Genomic DNA, 20,473 nt, shown 5'->3' with positions numbered 1-20,473 from the left:
ACACAGAAGTCAATTTCCAGCTTGCATGTATATGTTTGGCTAGCATATATGTGTACAAAGCATCAATATAGGGTGCAAGTTCGTTCACGTCTGTCCATTTGTGCAGAAAACCGTGGTGTTATCCTTATCCCCTTTTTCTTCGCACCCTAGCCGCTGCAATGTTTGCCTTATGTATATGTACCAACAAATAAAACTCAGCACAGTTGACCCTGAAAAGACGCGCCATTCAAGGAAAGTTGACTCGGTAACGCCGGTATGGTTCTGGGTGCTTTCATAAAGAATGATCTCCTTCGAATAGTAAAAGAGGAACATTCCCACATTGCAATTTACTGCAACGCAAAGATTTTTGCTGTATTAGAAAAAATAAAATAAAAAAAATCCCCCATTTATGGCACGTGTAACTATAACTAGCAGCAGAAAGAAAGCTATACTTCTCCACACACTCCTCACACTATCCACTTAAATGGACATCATGCACAAAGCAACGCAAAAACAGTTTAGTATCGTCAAATATCCTGTCAAGAGAGTTTTCTTTTTTCCCTCTAAAACGGTTGACTAATCGCGGAAAGCCGCAGCCAACTTTATTGAGTTTTCACGCGTAACCCGCAGCGCCGGTGCTTCGCTGTTATACGTCACGAATTCTAAAATATTTTTGCGCGTTCGGGCTGTTCCTGCACGATAAAAGTTGTCAAATTTTGCTATAGGCTGAGCCTTCGGTTTGTTTAGAATACGGTACAATCCTTTATCGGCGAAATGCTAATCCCTAGCAGGGGGATGTGCAAATCCAGGACGTAACGGGCATCTTTGGTGCGGGAAGATGGCGTCACCACACGCCTTTCGCTTTATCGCCCTTCCTGGCTCAGCAAGTCTCCGCAAGACACGTTTTCGCTGTCCTGGAAGTTTTGCGGATCTCGTTTAACATGGTGTTCCTCTTCCCTGCGCATTTAAGCTGTGCTGGCGCATGTACGCTAGCAGCATGCACAGGTTTCAGGAAAAGGGAGAATCCTTGAGCACTTGAGTCCAAAAATGTCAGAAACACGCGGTTTCAAGAACAAAGAAAATTTTGATAGCCACACAAGCCTCTGCGCAAATAACACTATACAGCAAAAAGGAAAGGTCAGTCTTATCGCCTCAGTGCAGTGGGGACACTGCAAAACTTGCTTTGGATCAGGCAAAAGATATGCGGGCAGTGCGTATAGCCATTATCTACACAATGATCACGAGAGGTCAGTCTCGGAAACACTCCACGACTGTCCCCCACAAGCAGAGGCCCATCCACAGACGGTTTTTCGACGGTAGACCTCCCATGAGCGGCAATCTAAAGAGTGCAGAGGACGTCGACTATCTTATCACGGCGCGCGAGCAGGCGCCGTCTGCGGCAATCAGGATCCTGCGGGACTTACAACAGTTGCTTGTTTGTTTCGCCTCGTATAATAGACTCGCACTTGTTTTTGCACGCTCCAATTGGGTGCCCTTTCAAAAGAACCTGAAACACTTTCTCAGTTGCCAAGACTTGCAGATTTGCTTATCGTGACTATACGCTGCGATATTTGGTTCGACATGTGTTGCGGGGGCAAAAAGCTCAGAAACGAAGGCAGACGTACAAGAAAATGAAGGCATATATATGTACACTGTATCAGCAACGACCGTCTCTTAACATAAAAAAAAAAGGACGGTCGAGCAAGGAGAGAGACAGACAAAATGGTTTGCTAACCAAGATTCATAGTGCGTTGTGTGATCAGTAAACGCCAGTTGCGTAGAATGTTGCGTTGCGTAGAATGCGTGAGAATTTCAATGCCTATTGATCGAGGGAAACCCGTCCGTCCGTCACCTAAGACGGTCGTTTTCAAGACAGGGCCTGCAGCGCGAGCGAATTCGCTTTCGTGCTGCCTCTCGCTTCAACGCGAACCGAGCAACGAGAACACAGCGCCCAATAAGAAACTATCAGCACTCGGCGCACTGTTTCCCCATCCCAGATCGCTTTCAAGACAGCTAGGACCCGCGCGTCTCGCTTCAACGTGAACTAAGCAGCAGGGTCTGCGCGGCCGCGCCATACGCATACAGCCGCCGCCGGAGCGCGGTTGATTACGGTGAATAACGGTTCATCGCAGATTGATAAGGCGCCAAAGAGCGATAACGGCTTATAATGATCGCAGCGCGCCTGGCGCTGCCACCTGCGGTAGTTTGTTTGCGTCATCAATTCGCCTTGCGCCGCCGTCCGCAGCATGCATGCAGTTCGTGTCGTCGCAGCTCTGTCGTTTATGCTGGTCGGAAGAAGTTTCAAAACATTGACAGTAATACAGAGCTGAGTGGAAATGAGCAAGTGGAACAACGCTTACGCATACTTAGACAACCCCCAGATTACTTACTGCGTGAATTTTTTTATTATTATTGCCCGTTTTATTTTCTTGCGCTTAATTTTGTATCAGTCGTGACGGACCGCTGTGCGTGTGAACTTGCAGTAAGCGCCAATGCGCTTATTAGTTAGCCGTTTTAGCTGACTAACTAATGTCTCGTGGAGGCAGGGCACGTCGCAGTTGCAGAGTTGAAGTCAGCCAGAGAGAAGAGCTAACGAAGTGATTGTGTTCCGCAGTTTCGCCGGCGAAATTATTTAAAGTCGACTCGTAGTAGACACGCAGAGCACAACCGCGCATGAGAAAATGTTGCCGAGAAATTGCTGCTCCAGTTATGTTTCCACGTTGCTGAAAAATAAGGTAACTCCCTTCGCCGCGAACTTTGAGTCCGCATTTCTGGAAAGCGACGATTCTATAGCGAATGGTTATGCTTTTGCGTACTATAGTTGATCTCCAATTCTGCAATTAAACCATGCCTTCTAAATCTATTAGCGAAAATTAATGATTATGTGGACGATTAGAGCACAAATTATGATGTCCACCACATCATGCTGTGAATCCGAATCGGAAAGGAAACGGTGTGTCGAACTTCACATTTTTTAATAAACAGGGTCGTCGGAAACACGCTTTCTCTGTCAGCGAACAGGTCGATCGATGAGAGGATTTCTTGGCCGTGTTTGCGGATCACCATTAGAGGACTATACAATTCCGTGCGTCAGGCGCTGCGCGCTGCGAAAAAAAGAAAAGAAAAAATCGTATCGTTCTGCTCGCATTTGTGCGAGGGGGTAAATTGACGGACTCGTGGAGACGTATCTTCAAGCCTCTGACAGCCACGTATGGCCTGAACTATCAACGTCACTATACGACCACTATTCCGTACACATATCTGACCGTCTGACGTGATCTAAACATTTGTCTTATTTATTCATATCGTTGACCTGTCGGCTGTTACAGGGTCTCATCAGCAAAACATTACATAACATTTAAAAAAGATAAGAAAATTGAAATATTAAACAGGGGGAATTAAGTTTGTATGTATTAGCAAATCAACGTTTCTGAAACAAATTAAAAGGTCGCTCTTACCATGAGAGTTGGTCCGAATAAGCCAGACATGATTCAGAAACGAAAGGCAAGATCGAGACGTCACACTGACGTAGTGGCCGTGCGGTAAGTTCTGCCGCGAAATTAAAAGGAAAGTTTGCTCTTGCCTCTCTCCGCTAGTCACTGACCGTTTCCCGCCACATGATTGAAAATAGAGATTTGGAGGATAAACTTTTACAGTCTAAACCTATTGAGTGTTGATCTTTAGTGTTCCTCGGGGAACACGTTGCAGAACAATTGGACACAAGAGTATACATGAGCTCCCCGAGCGCACTTTACTGTAGTGCATTCGCACAGGAGTATGTATACAAGTTACGTCGGCCAGCCACTTATCTAGGAAAGCAAACGTACACAAAGCACACACTCGGCAGATGCTCTTTATTTTGTCCTCGTATGGGCGTTCAACCCTGCAGCGATGCTGTCTCGCGGTATCTCTCCTGGCCTCTGTACGGGAGACGCAACGTGTCACGGCCACTACGCGCGGAAAAAGATCATTATTGCGAACGTATGTGGGCGTGCAACGTTGGCGATGCGAGTAATTTACAGCCTGATAATGCTTTCGTACAATTTGGCATGTATAAAGTTTGTTCGACTTGTATAATTATGCCCGCATATCATGGTCAAATTCTGCCGTCGCGAGAACGGTAAGATTCGTTCAGATGCGCGAATGACAAGGAGAAAAAAAATTCTGGCCGACCAATGGAAAATAAGATAGCTCTGTACGTCGAGATGGTAGATCTATGCACGTTTCCTTGAGGTTGTAGGTTGTTGCTGAATTTATTCGAGCTATTGATTTATTGTCCCCGCTTCATTTTGTAATGTTGTCGTTTACTTGCTGCTTTAACCTAATCTGTAGGGTAACCGCTCTTCTGTCAACGCAGATATTTACACTTATGTGTGGCAAACAAAGTGATCGGTTTCTACGGGCTAAAATTATCCAAACCGGCTTATATATATATATATATTATAGTAGGTAAAGAGGAATTCTTCAGGCTGCCTTTCAAACGTAACGAACTTGAACGGTGCTACCAGGTAAACAGAACAAGTATTTAATTTCAACAGTTTCGACCGGTGGACCGATCTTGGTGGGGCCGAGATGATTCGCATCCCGACGAGATGTGGGCGAGAGTGGTCCTGTCCTGCCTCCGCACCACGGGCACATGTGGGGGTGGGCTGGGGGACATGGCGTGTAGTCGGCGTAGACTTCGATACGCGTCTGTCTGGATTCTTCGCAAATCGTGGGAGTCCCCGTCATACAGATCTCGATTGGGGAGGCGCATGCCCGTCGCTCGCGACGATGGTGTTCTAGGATGTCACGCCGTTTGTCGGGAAACTGACATTGGGGTTGGGGTTGAGACGGAGTAGCCGTTCGGTGGTTAAGTTCGCGAGCCGCGCTATCCGCTCTTTCGTTACCTGCCAGGCCCTCATGGCCCGGGCACCAAATCAAATGTGCTGCATGGTGGGCTATCGTATCCACGAGAATTTTCTGAACGCAGCGTGGGACTCTCCCCATAGAGCCGGCATGCTACCTGAGAGTCTGCAATTACTACTTGGATACATAGTAAGACACCCGCCGGCCTTGTGTAAATGCTAACGAACTGCGCCAAGCACTGCGCGTATGGCACATTGACCCGCCTGTAAGCTCTTTAATGGAAAGCTCCCGCTTTGGATCCGCCAGTAGCAACCTGTTACCGAAGCATACACTTTAACGAGTTCTCAGCAAAGTTGTTTGAAGCAACATACGAAGGATCTGATGTGACAGCACAGATTGCTTCTTCTTAATGCATTTTAAGTGGATATGTGCTCCAAAGTTTAGTCACTAGAAATATTGCTTTGCGGCGCAAAGTGGCCTTGAAGGGAAAGCAAAGCTTTAAAAAAAGTCAGGCTGAACTGGTATGTTACGTGGTTGTACAACTCTCGACGCTCGTTCGTTCGTTCAGCGAAAAAAAAAAAATATTTAACAACGGAGGAACTTGCAATTTAAGGCCACACGTCCTCTTTTCAATTCCCATCACGACCAGCCTGCGCCAACGATTGCTTTCCTGCGCGACCTCCGCATTTCACTGTCTCTTGGTGGATTTCACTCGTTCTGTAGTATATAGTACTAGAACAATTAGTACACTATTCTGAAGGAAGAGCCAATGAAAGTTACCAGGCAAATGTCTTGCTAGGAAGTACAGTGCTCTTCGTTACGTTCTGACGTCACAGGGAGCTATATACTTCAAAGAAGCCGAAAATGGCGTGGCCATCTTCTAATTCACTAAGCAGCCCCGTGCGACGTCAGACTTTTGGCACCGACCTGACATCACAGAGATGCTAACTTTTTTTTTTTAATGCATGGATTCCTATCGTATCAAACCGTGACTTTCGGTTAAAGTCTGCCGTCTGAGAGCTGTAAAGAGCCAAGCTATTTTCATTTCGTGTCTTGTTAAAGCCTCACGAACCACACCGGTGCAAGGGGAAGTTCTCGGATCCGTCGACAGAAATCGCTATCACCCGGAATCACTGTCCGGGTTGGTTTCTGGACGCCATATTGTCGAATTCCGCCACGTCGGTGCTCTGAACCAAACAGAGGGCATAGGTGAGCCAACACGAGACAATATGGCGGAATTCAACAATGACCCTAACAGAATCCAGGTTGAGCTTCTTGCAAAAGGGTTAAACTCTGCAGGACCAGGCATCGGGGTTGCGCGGGTTTCCGCCGCGCATACACGAAGGGCTTTCTCCCGTCGCCAATCGCGATCGCGCAGCCGTCGTGTCGGCGGTTGCTTATCTGCGTGGCGTGTCGCGTGGAGATTGTATAAGCCCTCCCATCGTTACACTCCGCAGTGTCTCTGAGGCGACAGCGGGAACCGGCACGAAAGAGCCTAGCCAGACGATTTTTATCGCCTCCCCTAGACGGCTGAAGGAGATAATAGCTCTCCGCTCAAGTGTCATTCGCTGGGAAAAAAAAAAAAAAAAAAACAGCTGCGCATAGGCGAGGAAGGACGACACTCGCTAGAAGGGAGTCGAGATATGCACTACCAACCGCCTCGCAGAAGTTTCCATGCTGTCGCATGGACTACCTTCACAGCAGAACACCATTACAGATGCACTGACAGCGGCAGTACGCTGAGACGCATTGTAAACCAGGAAGAGGTACCCGAACGTGTGCTTGATTTTGGGTATTGCCCAACGGTAAGGAATGATTAAATAAAGAAAGAAAAGCCAAATTACGGGGTTCAACGTCCCAAAACGACAAAGACGGGCTACGAGAGACGCCCGAGAGGAGGGAGAAAGCGGGAGGGTGGGGAGGCGCACTTCCTGCGTCCCTATCGCCTCCCTCCTATCACCACGGGGTGCGAAGGGATGGAATGGCCCCCTGCACTCACAACTAAAATTGTGAGTCGTGTTTAGTGAGAACCCCCCCTCACCCTCACCCCTGCTCTCCCACAAAACCCTGGCGCGGACAGTGGGGGGTTCACATGTAAGAAAGTGTCCGTGACCAAGTCTGCTTCGAAAAAAGACTGGCTGATTCCGATCACACAACAGCTATAGATGCGTCAAATGTTTACTTTGAAGCGCACAACTGTGCTGAAATATATTGCAGGAAACACGTAGATTTGATTTAGAAAGCGAAGATATCTTGTCTAAACGTAGAATATTTAAGCATTCCGAGATCCAGTTCGACTGTCCAGCACGAAAACTATATGGCACATGCAAACATCCGCCCTTATCTTTTCGGACCTGCCGAGCTGAAGCGCGGTTCCCTTTCGCGCTGCTGAATGACTTGCAGCTGCTTACCTGCGTTGTTGAGCAGGGTGAAAATGCTCGCAGCGGTTGCGTTCGAGATGGCCGCCTTGCCCTGGAGGTCGTGGGCGCGAGCCCCATCGCCGGCCGTGATGCGGTCCTTGGACACTAGGACCACGTTTCCCGGCTCATCCGGAAGTTCGTACACAACCTTGGTCTTTCCTTCGATTACCTTGTTGCCCAGTCGTAGACCGCCTGCGGCAGAACGCACAAATAGAGCGCCGGTACTTAAGCTGCGAATTCCACAGGCATAAAGATACGTGCAAGCGTATAAACACCAGCCACGTCTCGAAGGTCGCGTAAAACTCGAGCCTGCATCACCGCAGTCCCAACCTGCAGATGGTTTCAGTTTAGACGGCTTCATTCGTATCCCCCGCATGTCTCGCAACTCGTCCGGGAATGTCTGATAACGAACAGGAATCTCGCGACCGATATATGCCTTACGAAGACATGTACATCGGTTACTACGTAAATTGAGGCGAAAGAAGCAGGCATGTATCCATATATACATGCACTATAATGTTACAACAGAGGGCAGGTGAAACAAACAATGCGTTTGCTCAGTCTATAACGTGCTATTGTACAGCTACAGCGGTCCAATCTTTGAAGTTGCCCATTCACATGGTGAATTTCCCTTCTGCCGGTCTCGCGTTACGGGGAAGTTCACTTAGGTGCGAAGATTGCTTCGTTGTCGCTGTATCTGCTAGCACCTCTGAAATTTCTATAATTGCGAGCATAGAGTTGTCTAGGGTTTCAGCAAGAAAGCAGTTTGGTCGGTCTTATTGCGCCGTGCGTTTTCAGGACACAGGAGCCAAAGTGCACCGAGTGATCGTCCGCGCGTCCACGTCGCGCGCAAGTCTCCAAATTTCAATGGAACAGAAGCGTTTTTCTTTATCCTTTTTTTAAATATCTAAATTAGTATTTATAGCCTTCATAAGGTGGCCACTGTATAAAAGTGAGGGCAAGCGGTGACAAATGATGCTGCGATATGGAAAGTAGAAATACATAGCTAACGTTAGCCTATTAAACGAAACAAAACTTAAAAAGCACGGTGCAGTTAAGATACAATCTTAAGACCGCCGTGTTCCGTCGACATAGTTCCGACGACCGATAGAACATAGTATATGTTTTATAATTGTAATTTGCACCGTATCTTTTTAATCTTTATTTTCGTTCAACAGCTTGGCTAACGTTAACTGGGATGCACGATAGCTTGAATATATATATATATATATATATATATATATATATATATGACACTAATGATCGAGACACAGCAGGTTCAATATTACCGGGTTCTTTAGTTTCCACCAATGTAATGGTGAGAGTGTGCTACAGAGAGAGAGAGAGAGAGAATGTATAGAAAGGCAGGGAGGTAACCAAAGGTATAGTTCGGATCCGGTTGGCTACTCTGCACGGGGGAAAAGAGCGGAAATTGGAGAGAGAAAAAGAGACGAGCACGAACAAAACGCGTACGCTATAGAGCGGTAGGGGGCGGCCTTCTTAAGATCTATCGTGAAGGCCCGTAGATCTCAGGAATCTTAATCTTAGTAACGCGAATATGGCCTTCAGCACGGATGCTTTTTGGGAGCACTGGCCTAAGCCTTCAGTTCTGATGAGAGTGTGCCAGAAGAAAAATGTATATGTTCTATACTCGCGGACAACTTTCTGTGACCATGAATGGAAAGCTACGAAGGCAAAGCGTGCACAAGTGAAAGCGCTTCTGAAAAAGAGCCTCGCCTTTTAGTCCACGTTAGTTTAGGCTGGGGAAGACAAAACAAACACCTTTTTAGCAACGGTTAAATAAGACAGAACACACACCACTGAGTGTAAAGGTCTACTTTTTGTGGCTTTGCCCTTCCGCGTCTGGGGCAACGCGAAAAAGTCGCACGTGGAAGCTGCGTCGTTTCAGCGTCCTTTCCGAGCAACCGAAAGTACTGTGAAACGCTGCCGGACTACTTGGCGCGGTAACACATGTACAGCAGCCGCGTGCCCGTAGCTTTCCCTTCATAGCAGCAGGAAGTTGTCAGGGAGTGACACACTACTTACTACTTACGAGTGCAAGTATCATTTTTTGCAACGTCTTAATGGCAGGCGCCTTGTATGATGCCTCCGACGAGTTGTCAGCGTACATTTGTGATCACACACACACACACACACACTCCCGCCAATTCGAACCCTGTGGAACTGCAAGTTTCGCAAATATTGGTCAAATTATCCGAAAGGTCAATTAACGCCTCCAGCATGAACTGTTTTTTCCTGCTTGAAGTAGTCTCTCCTCTTCGGTCAGTGGCCCACATACTGTCGTCGAAGCTGACTATATATATATATATATATATATATGCGCGCGCGAATCGATCCTCCTGTAAGCAGCATAACTTGCCGTACGTGCTATGGAACGAAATCCTACGGTATGGCAAGATCTATAGATGAAGGTGAATCGAGATGTGCCTTCGTTAGTCAGACACCGCGTAGGACTGCGCAGTAAGGAAGAGGGTCTAGTTCTTTTTGCGGCTTCCGTGTTGACTTGCGCTGCACACAGAGTAAAGCTTGCGTAACTTTTTTTCCGCAATTTGCTATAATGTGACACAGAACTTGTTTATTACAGTACTGCAGCACACGCTGAAGTAGCTGTACAAGAAGAGGGATAGAAAAACGGCCAATGGCTCTTAGTCAAAGCCAAAATGCCACTGCCACATAATAAGGATAACGACCGAGAAAAGTCGCACGAAACGGTCGTTTATAAGAAGGGTGAAGGCAACGTTTTGCTATCTGACGAACGCGCGGCAAACATGGTCGGCCTAACGCACTATTCGAGCACCTAAATATCTTCCGCGACACATGCCACAATTTGTGGGTTCGGTTAAACGGGATTTCGGACGTCTTCGAGAAACAGCAAAAATATGCGAAATTTCGACAAATACCAGCTGGTACAGTTACGGCGAATATGCAGCTGCACATACTTGGGAATTTAGAGACGCACGGAGGAAAACGAACGAGCCCGACATGGTGCGTAAACAAGATCAAGAGCCTTTTGTTTCCTTTAGCGCCAAAACAGTAACCGCATGCGTTAAACGCACAAGGCCGGCGGCAAGGAGCAATCCGGTTTGAGGAGTAGCATGTTCTCGCGCTTTTAAAACAAACCGCGCCTACGGAAAGCCACACCCACCCAGACGGCGGAGTAGACGACGCGATCGAAATCCCCTCGTGAGTGCGCATCATAGATGCGCGCAACCCTTGCACTACGCGTCGAAAGACGCGGCCAACGCGAGTTCGAACGGCGTCACCGGCTTCAATTTCTGCGGGCGCCGCACGCGGTCGAGGAGCGTGGGAATGAACATTCGCGGCGGGGGCATTCCAACGGCGCAGTAAATATGCGAGCATGCTACTCACTAGCCATGATGTCGGCGACCTTGGCGGAGGTGCGAGCAAATGCGGAGGGAGACAATCGACAGGCCTGCCTAAAACAAGAGCAGCTCCAAGTGCCGCCTTTTCAGGGGGAGCTGCAAATTGACCCACGGTGTCAGGAGAGGCGCGATCGGGCTCAACACGTGGCTTCAGTAGCGGCGCGCGAATAGTGGCCGAGAGAGGAGGCGGCTCCGCGAGGAGGATCGGAGACGTCAGGCGGCTCGCCGCGCAACTGATAGGCGCCAAGAGGCAAGCCGTGCTAACCTTGCCGGTGGGATCGTTATCACGGAAGAGTATCGCCGAAGAACGACTGGCGAGGGGTGCTGCCCAGCAAGCGAGTAGACGGCGAGGAGGGCGAAAATGGCACCACGTGCTCGCCGATTGCGGCGACGGCGAGCTGCGTGGAGTACAGATTTCACAGCCGAGGCAACGCGCGGTTTCGGGCCCCGTCCGTTGCGGCCACCGCCAAGTGCGCCCAGCCAATACTTTCAGCAGGACAGCACAGGACACCGCCAGCATGGCTCGAGAAGTGCAGTTCGACGAAGAGCACGAACTGCGCGAAGCATGCGGGGTGTTTGGCTGCATCGCGAGCGGAGAGTGGCCGAGCAACTTGGACGTGAGCCACATAATCTGCCTCGGACTTGTCGCCCTGCAGCACAGGTGGGTTTGACCATCGCAGCGCATGCCTGTGGTATCGGGCGATTTACTTGCTTGGTGTAGGTGAGCGCCACCGCAAGAACACGACGGCGCGCGGCGATTTATCGCGATGCCGTGCTCGAGGAGCTAGCCGGTGACGCTGTCCATCAGCCCACACTGCCAAGGGCCTAAGGCCATTGATAACGGACGATAAGACGCAGCTGAGGTATGATGGCGACACGAGCAGTGCCCGTCCAGCACAGCATTCGCAATATAAATATATGACCTTTGCCTATTCGAAATATTAAGGGCGGTCACACGACTGAGAAATCGCGAATGATACATAAACCATCAACAAGGCGACGACTTCGTTGTGCGGTTCGCGCGCTTCGAAAGCGAAACCAACAGCAAAGACTGTAACGCCATCTGTATTCGCAGGGAGCATTGTCTTTATTTAGACCGCTAGCATAACCAGCAGATCTGCGCGGGGCGAAGAAAAACGGTGCGCAAGAATAGCTGAAGGTCTCATAAAACAGTTCGCAATATATTAAGCAGGCAGCAAACCACGAGTGTTAGACTGATTGGCTCTTTTGTTTTAAACTTTATACTGGCACAACAGGATTAAAAAGAATCGATAGTCATGAGTAGTTTGTGGCAATAAGGTAATTTGAGGCCACAACTAAATTAACAAAACCACCGAGACAAAAAAAAAGGAAAAAAAAAGTTGGGAGCTCAAAATCTTTGTGTCTTGTATCACTTAGGCAGTAAAAGCATGTGCTGGTCAGAGCAGTTGGTCGACTACGTTTATTTTGCATAGGTTTAGTACTTGTCAAGTTCTTTATTGTTCTAGCTGTTCTAGACTAGTCATATTTTGTGCTGATTACAGAGGACAGGAAAGTGCTGGTATTGTGACAAGCCAGGGTGAAAGCCTCAAGAAGTTCGCTGTTCACAGAGGAATGGGCCTTGTGAGCAATGTTTTTAATGAGGACTCCATGACGAAACTGAAGGGAAATCTTGGTGTAGGCCATACACGTTATTCAACCACCGGCGGCTCGGAGCACGAATTGGCTCAGCCTTTTGTTGTACATACAAACCACGGCCTGCTTGCCATAGCTCACAATGGAGAGCTGGTAAACGCCATTGCTCTTCGCAGGAAGGTGAGAATTTGTAAAAAAAAAAAAAAAAAAGCATTTCAACAAGTATGCGGTTTCTGTGCATTACAGTAGTGAATTGCTTTTGCAGATCCTCAACAAGGGTGTGGGGCTAACGACAGGATCGGATTCTGAGCTAATCATGCAAATTCTGAGTCAGCCTCCGCCATCGGGAGAAGAGGAAGATGGCCCCAATTGGCCAGCACGCATAAGGCATCTCATGACCCTGACACCTACGGCGTATTCGCTCATTATGATGTACGATGACACCATCTATGCAGTTCGTGACCCGTTTGGAAACAGACCACTGAGCATAGGGGTCCTAGTTCCACCCAGTGGAATCAAAGGTACATTAATTATGTTATTGCCTCTAGAACGTGTGGGGGCACATCCTATCAAGCATTACTCCTTGCACTTACATGAAGTCACTTCTATTTCCATTATCTAAATTGTGTACATATTAATGTAGAAGTTTTTTTATTTTGTAAGCATTACTTTTACTAGTAGCAGTGAAGCAAGTAATTGTCACTGATGAAGTCGTAAAAGAATGTTTCTGAGTTTTCTAGAGAACTGTTGTTCACAATGGCACCGTTATCATAGGAAGCTTTTTATGTGTTACAGCATGCGGTGTAGTGAATTTGTGTAGACACGGTGTAATGGTCTTGCTATCTCGTTAAGATTGCTGGGGTAGTCGGTACGATGTGCGGTTTGACATTCAATATGACAGACAAGTTTCACAGATAAGATAATACAGTTTTGTGGTTGAGATTTATAATCAGTAAACTTAGACCCATAATGGCAACATTGCCTTAAGACAGCGAACATATAATTAACAAACGTACAGGTGCCCACTAAGGAAAGTGGCGAGTGTCAGCACATGCATGCAAAGCCATGCAATTTCACTCATATCTAGATGGAGAAATTGTACATGAAACATGTTACTGGTCATGTTCAGGTGAGATTGTACGTGCATGCCTGGTTGATACCATTTACAGAAGATTATATGGTGCACATCTTGACTGTGCAATAGGACTCTATGAACTTGGTTTTAAGGAAGATAAGTAGCTACCAGAAGGAGAAAATCCATTATTACTGACATCCATTTTTTGCAATTGCATTGGTCTTGAAGGGTTTCTTTCTTTAAGTGCAAGTGCATAGGCAAAGATGTGAAATTTTAAGAACTAGTATTCCAAGGAGACCTCTTTTTTTTGTTTGTCTTTTGTCTTCTATAGTTAGAAAATAAAAATCAGATACTTTCCATTGTTTTGCATTACTGATTAATCTAGTGTTGTAAAGCACCATATGTTACTTAGTCTGATTACCACCACAATGGCTACATTGTGGATCATCCAAGAGATTCAGCTTGTCAAAAACAAGGAGAAAGTGCACGCAAGTACAAGAAAGTTATTAAAATTTAAGTGACTTCACACACATAGCATGCATGCATAACATAACATGCATGCACACTGCTAGAACCAGTGTCTGTTAAATAACCTCAAATGTGGTCTGCTCTCTTAATCTGGATAAATATTATTCTCGATTAGTCCGCTTATGTTTTTGTATTGCAACTAAAGGTGAAATTGTGAAACAAAGTAAAAAAAATTTTTTAGCATGTTTCTCATGACGTGTGCAGTCCTATGACCTTGTATGGGCGGGGTCAAAAGTGTCCGGGATGTAGGTCTTGTGAAAAAGTTGAATGGCAGCCCAGTTTTAGCTTGCAGCGATTAAAACAGTACAATGTTATGTTGGTCACATACACAGTGCACGTAGCACATTTAAAATTCAGGTGGCAGGCCCAGTAACAGGAAATATTCAGCTTTTTCTCAGACACCACATCCCATGAACTTTTGACTCAGCCTGTCGATCAGAAAAACAAAGAAAGGATATTTTAGCGGCATTCCATGTTATGAAGGGGCAGGATATTTTTTTTAAGCACTCATTTGAGGCCCGGCCTCAACATTAAATGCACATTTTTGGATTTTCCTGTTTTAATTAAGAGTATATCTTGTACTTGTTCGTCTGTTGCAGACAAAACCAACCCACAGTTTGAATATGAAGGTTGGGTTGTGTCGTCAGAGTCCTGTGCCTTCAAGTCCGTCAGCGGAGTGCTTTACCGCGAAGTACTTCCAGGTGAAATTGTGGAGATTACGAAACATGGGCCCAAGTCAGTCTGCGTGGTTCCGAGGCCCTACACTGCGCCTCCAGCATTTTGCATTTTTGAATACGTTTATTTTGCAAGGCCAGACAGCATCTTTGAAGGTAAGCCATAGGCAGTAATGTTGTAATATCCTTATGCACACATGTAGTCACCTATGTGAAACTTGTGAATGAACAGGAAACCAGCAAACAAATGCGCACAAAAGAAAAAATAAACTTGACGAGCACTCCACTAAAAAGTCCAGAGCTTCTCCCATCCATATCTTCCTCTGTGTACACATCTGCGCTCGTTTCCTGTTCATTCACAAGTATGTACCAAATCAACCAGCATGAAACACATTAAATATGAAGGACTCAATTGAGAAATGTTACCATGTGCTATAACTTTTTCTTTGTTCACTTTAAGGTCAAATGGTTTACACTGTAAGGAGGGAATGCGGCAAGCAGCTTGCCCGAGAAGCTGCTGTTGAGGCCGACATTGTCAGCACGGTACCAGAGTCTGCAACCCCTGCTGCACTTGGGTTTTCCGAGATGGTAAAGGCTAACCTATGTTTGCACTTTCCAAAAGGCAGTATTGTCTTTCCATGCAACAATGTGCAGAAGCATCACACAGAACATATGCTTTCACATTATCGGCGCTTATAATCGGGCAGGATGAGGATTGCTTACTAGGCTTGCTGGGTTGGCTTAGTGTCTGTGGTGTTCTGCTGCTCAGCACGAGGTCAGACGTTATCTGGATGTCACAAAATGTGACAGCCACATCCTAATCGGTTTGGTCTAGAAAGTTTTCCATGTTCTTAGAATTACATGCATATTAAAGAACTCCAGGAGCTGTATTTTCTATGAATGCATTTCATTTTCCATTCTTTTTGCCTTTTGTTATTGGCTGGGACATTACATGGATGCCACCGCTATAGCTGGAATCAGCCACTTAGTGTGGCATATAAGAAAGCAATGCAAAATTAAATTAAACATAACAAAATGTGGGTTGAAATCAGCAAACATCATCTGGAGTCCTTCATTAGCGTGTCCTGATAGCCGAAGTGTTGCATTTTGAGACATTCAAGTAAATAAATCAATCTAATCTATCATTCAGCTGTTTACAAGTTCATTTTCGAGACTGCAAATTTGGGGTTATCCTTATAGCCCTGCATGTAGATTTGTTGCCGACATGACAGGTGTTTCATTTATTAAGCTATGTGTCATTTTAATCACTTTGCAGACGGGGATACCATACGCAGAAGTCCTCTGCAAAAACCGTTATGTCGGCCGCACTTTCATTCAACCAAGCACTCGTCTAAGACAGCTTGGTGTTGCGAAAAAATTTGGCCCGCTGTCCGACAACTTCCATGGCAAGCGCATCATTCTCATTGATGACTCCATTGTGCGAGGCACTACTGTGGGAAGCATCATCAAGTTGCTCAAGGAGGCTGGTGCTAAAGAGGTTTGTTTACGCAAGACAATTTGTAGCAGTATGCTTTGCACACTTTGGCCATATTTAAGACTGTGCAGGGGTTTTGCATGGCTAGAATTGTTCAGATACTGCAGTACCCAGAAGAAGAAAAAGGACTTGCTTTAAACAGTCTTTCAAGAGTGGAACTGTTGATCCATTTTCTTTTTTCAATTTTCAAGTGAGCAGAGAATAATAACTTGAATATGTATTTTTTTACATATGAATGGTGCTTTAAATCTTTGCCAGGAAGCTGACACAAATACAAAATAAGACTATGACTTTTTCGTCAAATGCACAACTGCAGGAATCGGTGAACATTTGTGGAATTCAAGCAGTTTGCAGTGCTTGAACGTGATTTAAGTGACATACGCTTAGCTGGTGGCTTGTGTATGTGATGTGTATGTGGTCACTTAGGCCAGAATACTGCAGTGAGTTATCATAGCTGCCATCTAGCAGCCAATTTTTAACTCCCTCTTGACCAGGAGATAATTTCATTTTGCATGGTTATATATAACTTTCTTTACTAACTGGTGGCCAAAAAAAGAAATGTGTAATATATATATACATACACACACATACATACAAGCTCTAGAAAGAAAAAAACGTAATGGATGAATATACAACAAATATGCATGCCCCTATAGCTTTGACTTCTGCCCGAGATGCTTAAGTTCACTGCAAATATTTCAGTGTTTGTAGGGTCATTAAGGTGTTTCTTGTGATGCTTGCATTATGTGAAGTCACCTCACATGTGCAGTCAAAGCACACTTTGCACAGAAAACAGTTGTCTTTGTTTTCTCTTTGTTAGAGTAGATATCGCTACTTGACTTGCTGTGCTTTATTCCAACGTTTTTAAGGAAATTTACAAGAGTCTGGAACAGAGTATTTATTTATATCAGTAAATATTGTTGAAAATCGGGAGAGTTCAGTTGGAAAGTACATGTCACCATTGCCGATAGAGGAAGATAATTAAAGTTACAGCGAACAGTTTTTGGTCAACTCAACAAACTCTGTTACTCTCTGAAATAGTATAAATATGTATTGTACAAACCATGCTTCTATGTTTCTGAAAGGCAGGCATGCAAACATGGACACAAGAAGGAATGAAAAGGGCAACACAATTGCCATTCTTTCGTTCCTCCTCATGTCCATGCTTGTACATCTGCCTTTAAGTTTAGGCAACATAAATTTCTACCATCTTGCTCAACTTTCAGTTGTTCTAACCATGTTTTTGGTTGCAGTTAGCTGTACTTATTAATAAATTCATTTGGTGCACTATTTTGCTTGGTTTGGACTATTTTTGGATGTGGCGTGCTGTCTGGGCTTGTCTTGAGAGGGATAACTGCTTGCTGGCCCCAATCACTTCACAATCACATCATCACATTTATTTCACACACAGCAACATGCTTTGTCTCAAGAGCCCCTTGGAGACACCTTCAGCGTCTCTGTGCCCCGTCTGTTCTTTCAGGTGCACATCCGCATCGCCTCGCCTCCTCTGCACTACCCGTGTTACATGGGTATAAACATTCCAACGAAGGAGGAGCTCATTGCCAATACGCTGGATGCCAAGCAGCTGGCAGACACACTCGGGGCTGCCAGCCTAGTCTACCTATCCGTCGAAGGTCTGACCGCTGCTGTTCAGAGGGGCGTCCAACGTCCCAACGGTGGCAACAAGGAGGTCGGCCACTGCACAGCATGCCTCACTGGGAAGTACCCGGTCCAACTTGAGTGGTAGCTGAACAGTCGTGGCTGCAAATTTTAGTAACAATAAACAGGTTTGAGTCTGTTCTGTCTGTGTATATGCGCTGCTCAGAAGATCCCCAAAATTTAGGCATAATGAACAATAGAGACTGTAATTTGTTTGTACATACATTTCCCTTCATGGAACACCAGGCAATTGTAGACCTGGACGGCAGTAACAGTGCCAGTAGCGACAGCTTGTGATGCTATGTCCAAGCAGAGTGCGCGTTAAGACCCATTTCTGTAAAACACAGGTCGGAAGAAAATAACTGTATATTTTTGCATTTTTGATGTTTGCTGCTGATAAACGGCAGTTCAGCAATAAAACATCTATACTGCAATAAATAAAATATAAAGTTCTGTCTCTAGTTGTTTTTCTAAACAATGCAGTCTGTGCCACCTGCACCTGCCACTTGGAACCACTGTTGCTGCCGAGATACACTCTCTCTGCTACAGCTACATGGTTCGCTCACCAAGCTCGGGCACTGTTTGCTGTTACCTTGCCCTCAATAAGGGCCAACTTTCACCATGTGACGTGTTCGCAGGGACAATGGCAGTTTTGAGTTGATCCGGCAGGCACAAAAGTATACAGGAGGCTATGCTAAGATCATTTAATGCCTCAAGATTCCTTATTTTTTTGGCTGGGTGCCCGGAATGTAACAGGGCTCTCTCTTGCATGCTGTGTGCTCAAGAAACTTATGTGAAAAACTATATAATTGGCATCGTTATAAAGGTCAGCATCCGAGAATGTGGATTTCTAAGCAGCCCGACATCTAGCTACCCTGCAATTCAAAGCTGTATCCTGGACTAACATGCACTAGTACTGACACAGTAAATCACTAAATTTTGGGCTGCTTACACAAACAATAGCAATTTGGATTCCTGCTGGCCTTGTATTACAGGAAAATTCAGAACCCTTGGCACACGCTAGCCTCTTTCTGCATGTACTCCAAATAATCGTGCCATTTTTTCTGGTAATCTATTCTGCTAAAACGTCAAATTCGCTATGTATATTTGCAAATCCACTACAAAATATTTTAAGTACCATATGTGCCGAATATGATAGTGACACGGTACCACCGCAAATACTGGAATGTAGATAAAAGATGCGCACATGTCTTGTGCTGTGACGTTTGCATGAAAAGCAGAGTGCTTAATAGTTACTTCTTGAAAGACGCCCCATGCTTGTTGAATAAAATGTGGAAGAGCTTTATGAAAGCATTTCATCGCGAAGTGTACGTTATCAAAGACGGATGCAACCTGCAGGCAGCCAAATGGACATATGTTTCTTGCAGATTGTTGGCTGTACTTACTTGTTTAGCACCATGCTTGAGTTCAAGAAACCAACAGAAGGGTAAAAGATGCCATCTGCAACTCGAAAACAAGGTGGTCAAACACCGAGAAAAAGTGGATGCAAATGTTTGCTGAAGCAAAGTGTAAGGCTCTGAATGAATTTTGACCAACTGCTATTCTTTAAAGGGCCCCTGAAATGGTTTGGACAAATTTTGTAGACGCGTAGGGTAGAGGCAAAGTTAATCATTCGCGCCACAATTTGTGTGATGCATCTCATATTAAGAGAGCTACAGACGATTACAAGTTACCCTCCTCCACGGTCATGTATTTTCTACTCAACTCGTTCGCCGAGTGATCGGGGCTAAGCTCCGCCTTCACTGGCTCTGCATCATGATGGCACGTCGTGTTGACTTCTGGTTCTCTAGGAGCGAGTGCACGAAGCCTCTCCAAACTCTCCGCCAGCTGCTTGGCAGTTGACCCCAAGCGAGAGCGTGCGTTGCGAGCATTCTGTCGCAGCGCCGAACGTGTCTGGTATTCCGGTAACCACAAGCGAGCTGCGAATTTCGACGGAACGGTGGAGGCATAAACTCAAACTGATGAAGGAACTTTAGCGTAGACGTACCTGATCGGTATCCACGGTCCAGCCACCCATTGGCGCAGAGCTTAACCAGCCAAACAAAGAGCTAATATCGCTCTAACCAAGTGTAAAACATCTTAAACATTTACAAAAACAATGTGTTAATGATTACACTTCTGCGAAAAATTTACGCCAGCAGCAAAGAATACATTTCGTTGCTGCTACTGTGTGCGATTGAGCTCTGTGCCACCAGGTGGCTGCATCGTGCAGACCATTCACATCTGCGCTTCTGCTCATCCCGTGAACGACGCGGTCAAACCGCCAGGCCCTGTTCCCTTGCGCTTGCATTTACCCTAATACCGGACTCGCGAAACGCTATTGCGTTAGTAATCTTCCAGTGTGAAGTGACGGCCGTAAACACGCAAATCCTGGTGCTGCAGCCAGTTCGCTCGTCTGCTGCCTTGCAGAGGGACATGCCTCAGCTTGACATATTGCCAGTCGCTATGTTTGCAGTCCACAATGCAACAAATTCGAATTATAGTGCTCGCGAAAAGACAGACCGACTCTGACCACGGAGCTCTCGTCAAAATGGAGCATGTTGTAACACAAGCAGACGACGCTTGCTGTGTGCCGGAGGTGCTTAAGTGTAGTGAAATTGTTCTTGTGCATTACTAACATTCCAACTATTACGAACATCATTTGTTCACCATAAAGGTGGAAAAATTATCAATGATGCGCCCCGGGCAGTCAATTGGATAGCTCGCCCTACTGACGTCAATTGGGTGATTTAACTCATATGGGTAGGGGCGGCTGA

At 46.0% G+C, this 20,473-nt stretch overlaps 2 protein-coding genes across 2 annotated transcripts in view; one reads left to right on the top strand and one right to left on the bottom strand.

Annotated features, from left to right (window-relative positions):
* Nucleotides 1-10,769, bottom strand: part of LOC126536958 (multifunctional protein ADE2-like) — a 39,353-nt gene extending 28,584 nt beyond the window's left edge. The window contains exons 1-2 of the mRNA XM_050184035.3: nt 10,638-10,769; nt 7,239-7,439 (exon numbers count right to left, since the gene is read on the bottom strand). Of these exons, the coding sequence (XP_050039992.1) occupies nt 7,239-7,439; nt 10,638-10,644 (208 nt within the window). The 5' untranslated portion in view covers nt 10,645-10,769. The remainder of the gene's footprint in view (nt 1-7,238; nt 7,440-10,637) is intronic.
* Nucleotides 10,770-11,060: 291 nt separating this feature from the next.
* On the top strand, nt 11,061-17,838 carry LOC126536953 (amidophosphoribosyltransferase-like). Its single transcript, XM_050184030.3, has 7 exons — nt 11,061-11,312; nt 12,175-12,445; nt 12,531-12,786; nt 14,468-14,698; nt 15,003-15,130; nt 15,819-16,040; nt 17,518-17,838. Exons 1-7 carry the CDS (start codon nt 11,170-11,172, stop codon nt 17,782-17,784), a joined length of 1,518 nt encoding a protein of 505 aa, XP_050039987.1. The 5' UTR covers nt 11,061-11,169; the 3' UTR covers nt 17,785-17,838.
* The last annotated feature ends 2,635 nt before the right edge of the window (nt 17,839-20,473 follow it).

This window comes from Dermacentor andersoni, chromosome 4 (assembly GCF_023375885.2).
Source record: "Dermacentor andersoni chromosome 4, qqDerAnde1_hic_scaffold, whole genome shotgun sequence".
Lineage (NCBI taxonomy): Eukaryota > Metazoa > Arthropoda > Arachnida > Ixodida > Ixodidae > Dermacentor > Dermacentor andersoni.
Note: the sequence above shows the minus strand (reverse complement) of the source record. Positions and strands in the feature narration are given on the sequence as shown.

Bases quoted from the DNA above. Each gene is read 5' to 3' on its own strand.
- LOC126536953 (XM_050184030.3), top strand. From the start codon at position 11,170: ATGGCTCGAGAAGTGCAGTTCGACGAAGAGCACGAACTGCGCGAAGCA. The intron at 11,313-12,174 runs GTGGGTTTGACC...TGCTGATTACAG, and splicing joins CTTGTCGCCCTGCAGCACAG to AGGACAGGAAAGTGCTGGTA. The intron at 16,041-17,517 runs GTTTGTTTACGC...CTGTTCTTTCAG, and splicing joins AGGAGGCTGGTGCTAAAGAG to GTGCACATCCGCATCGCCTC.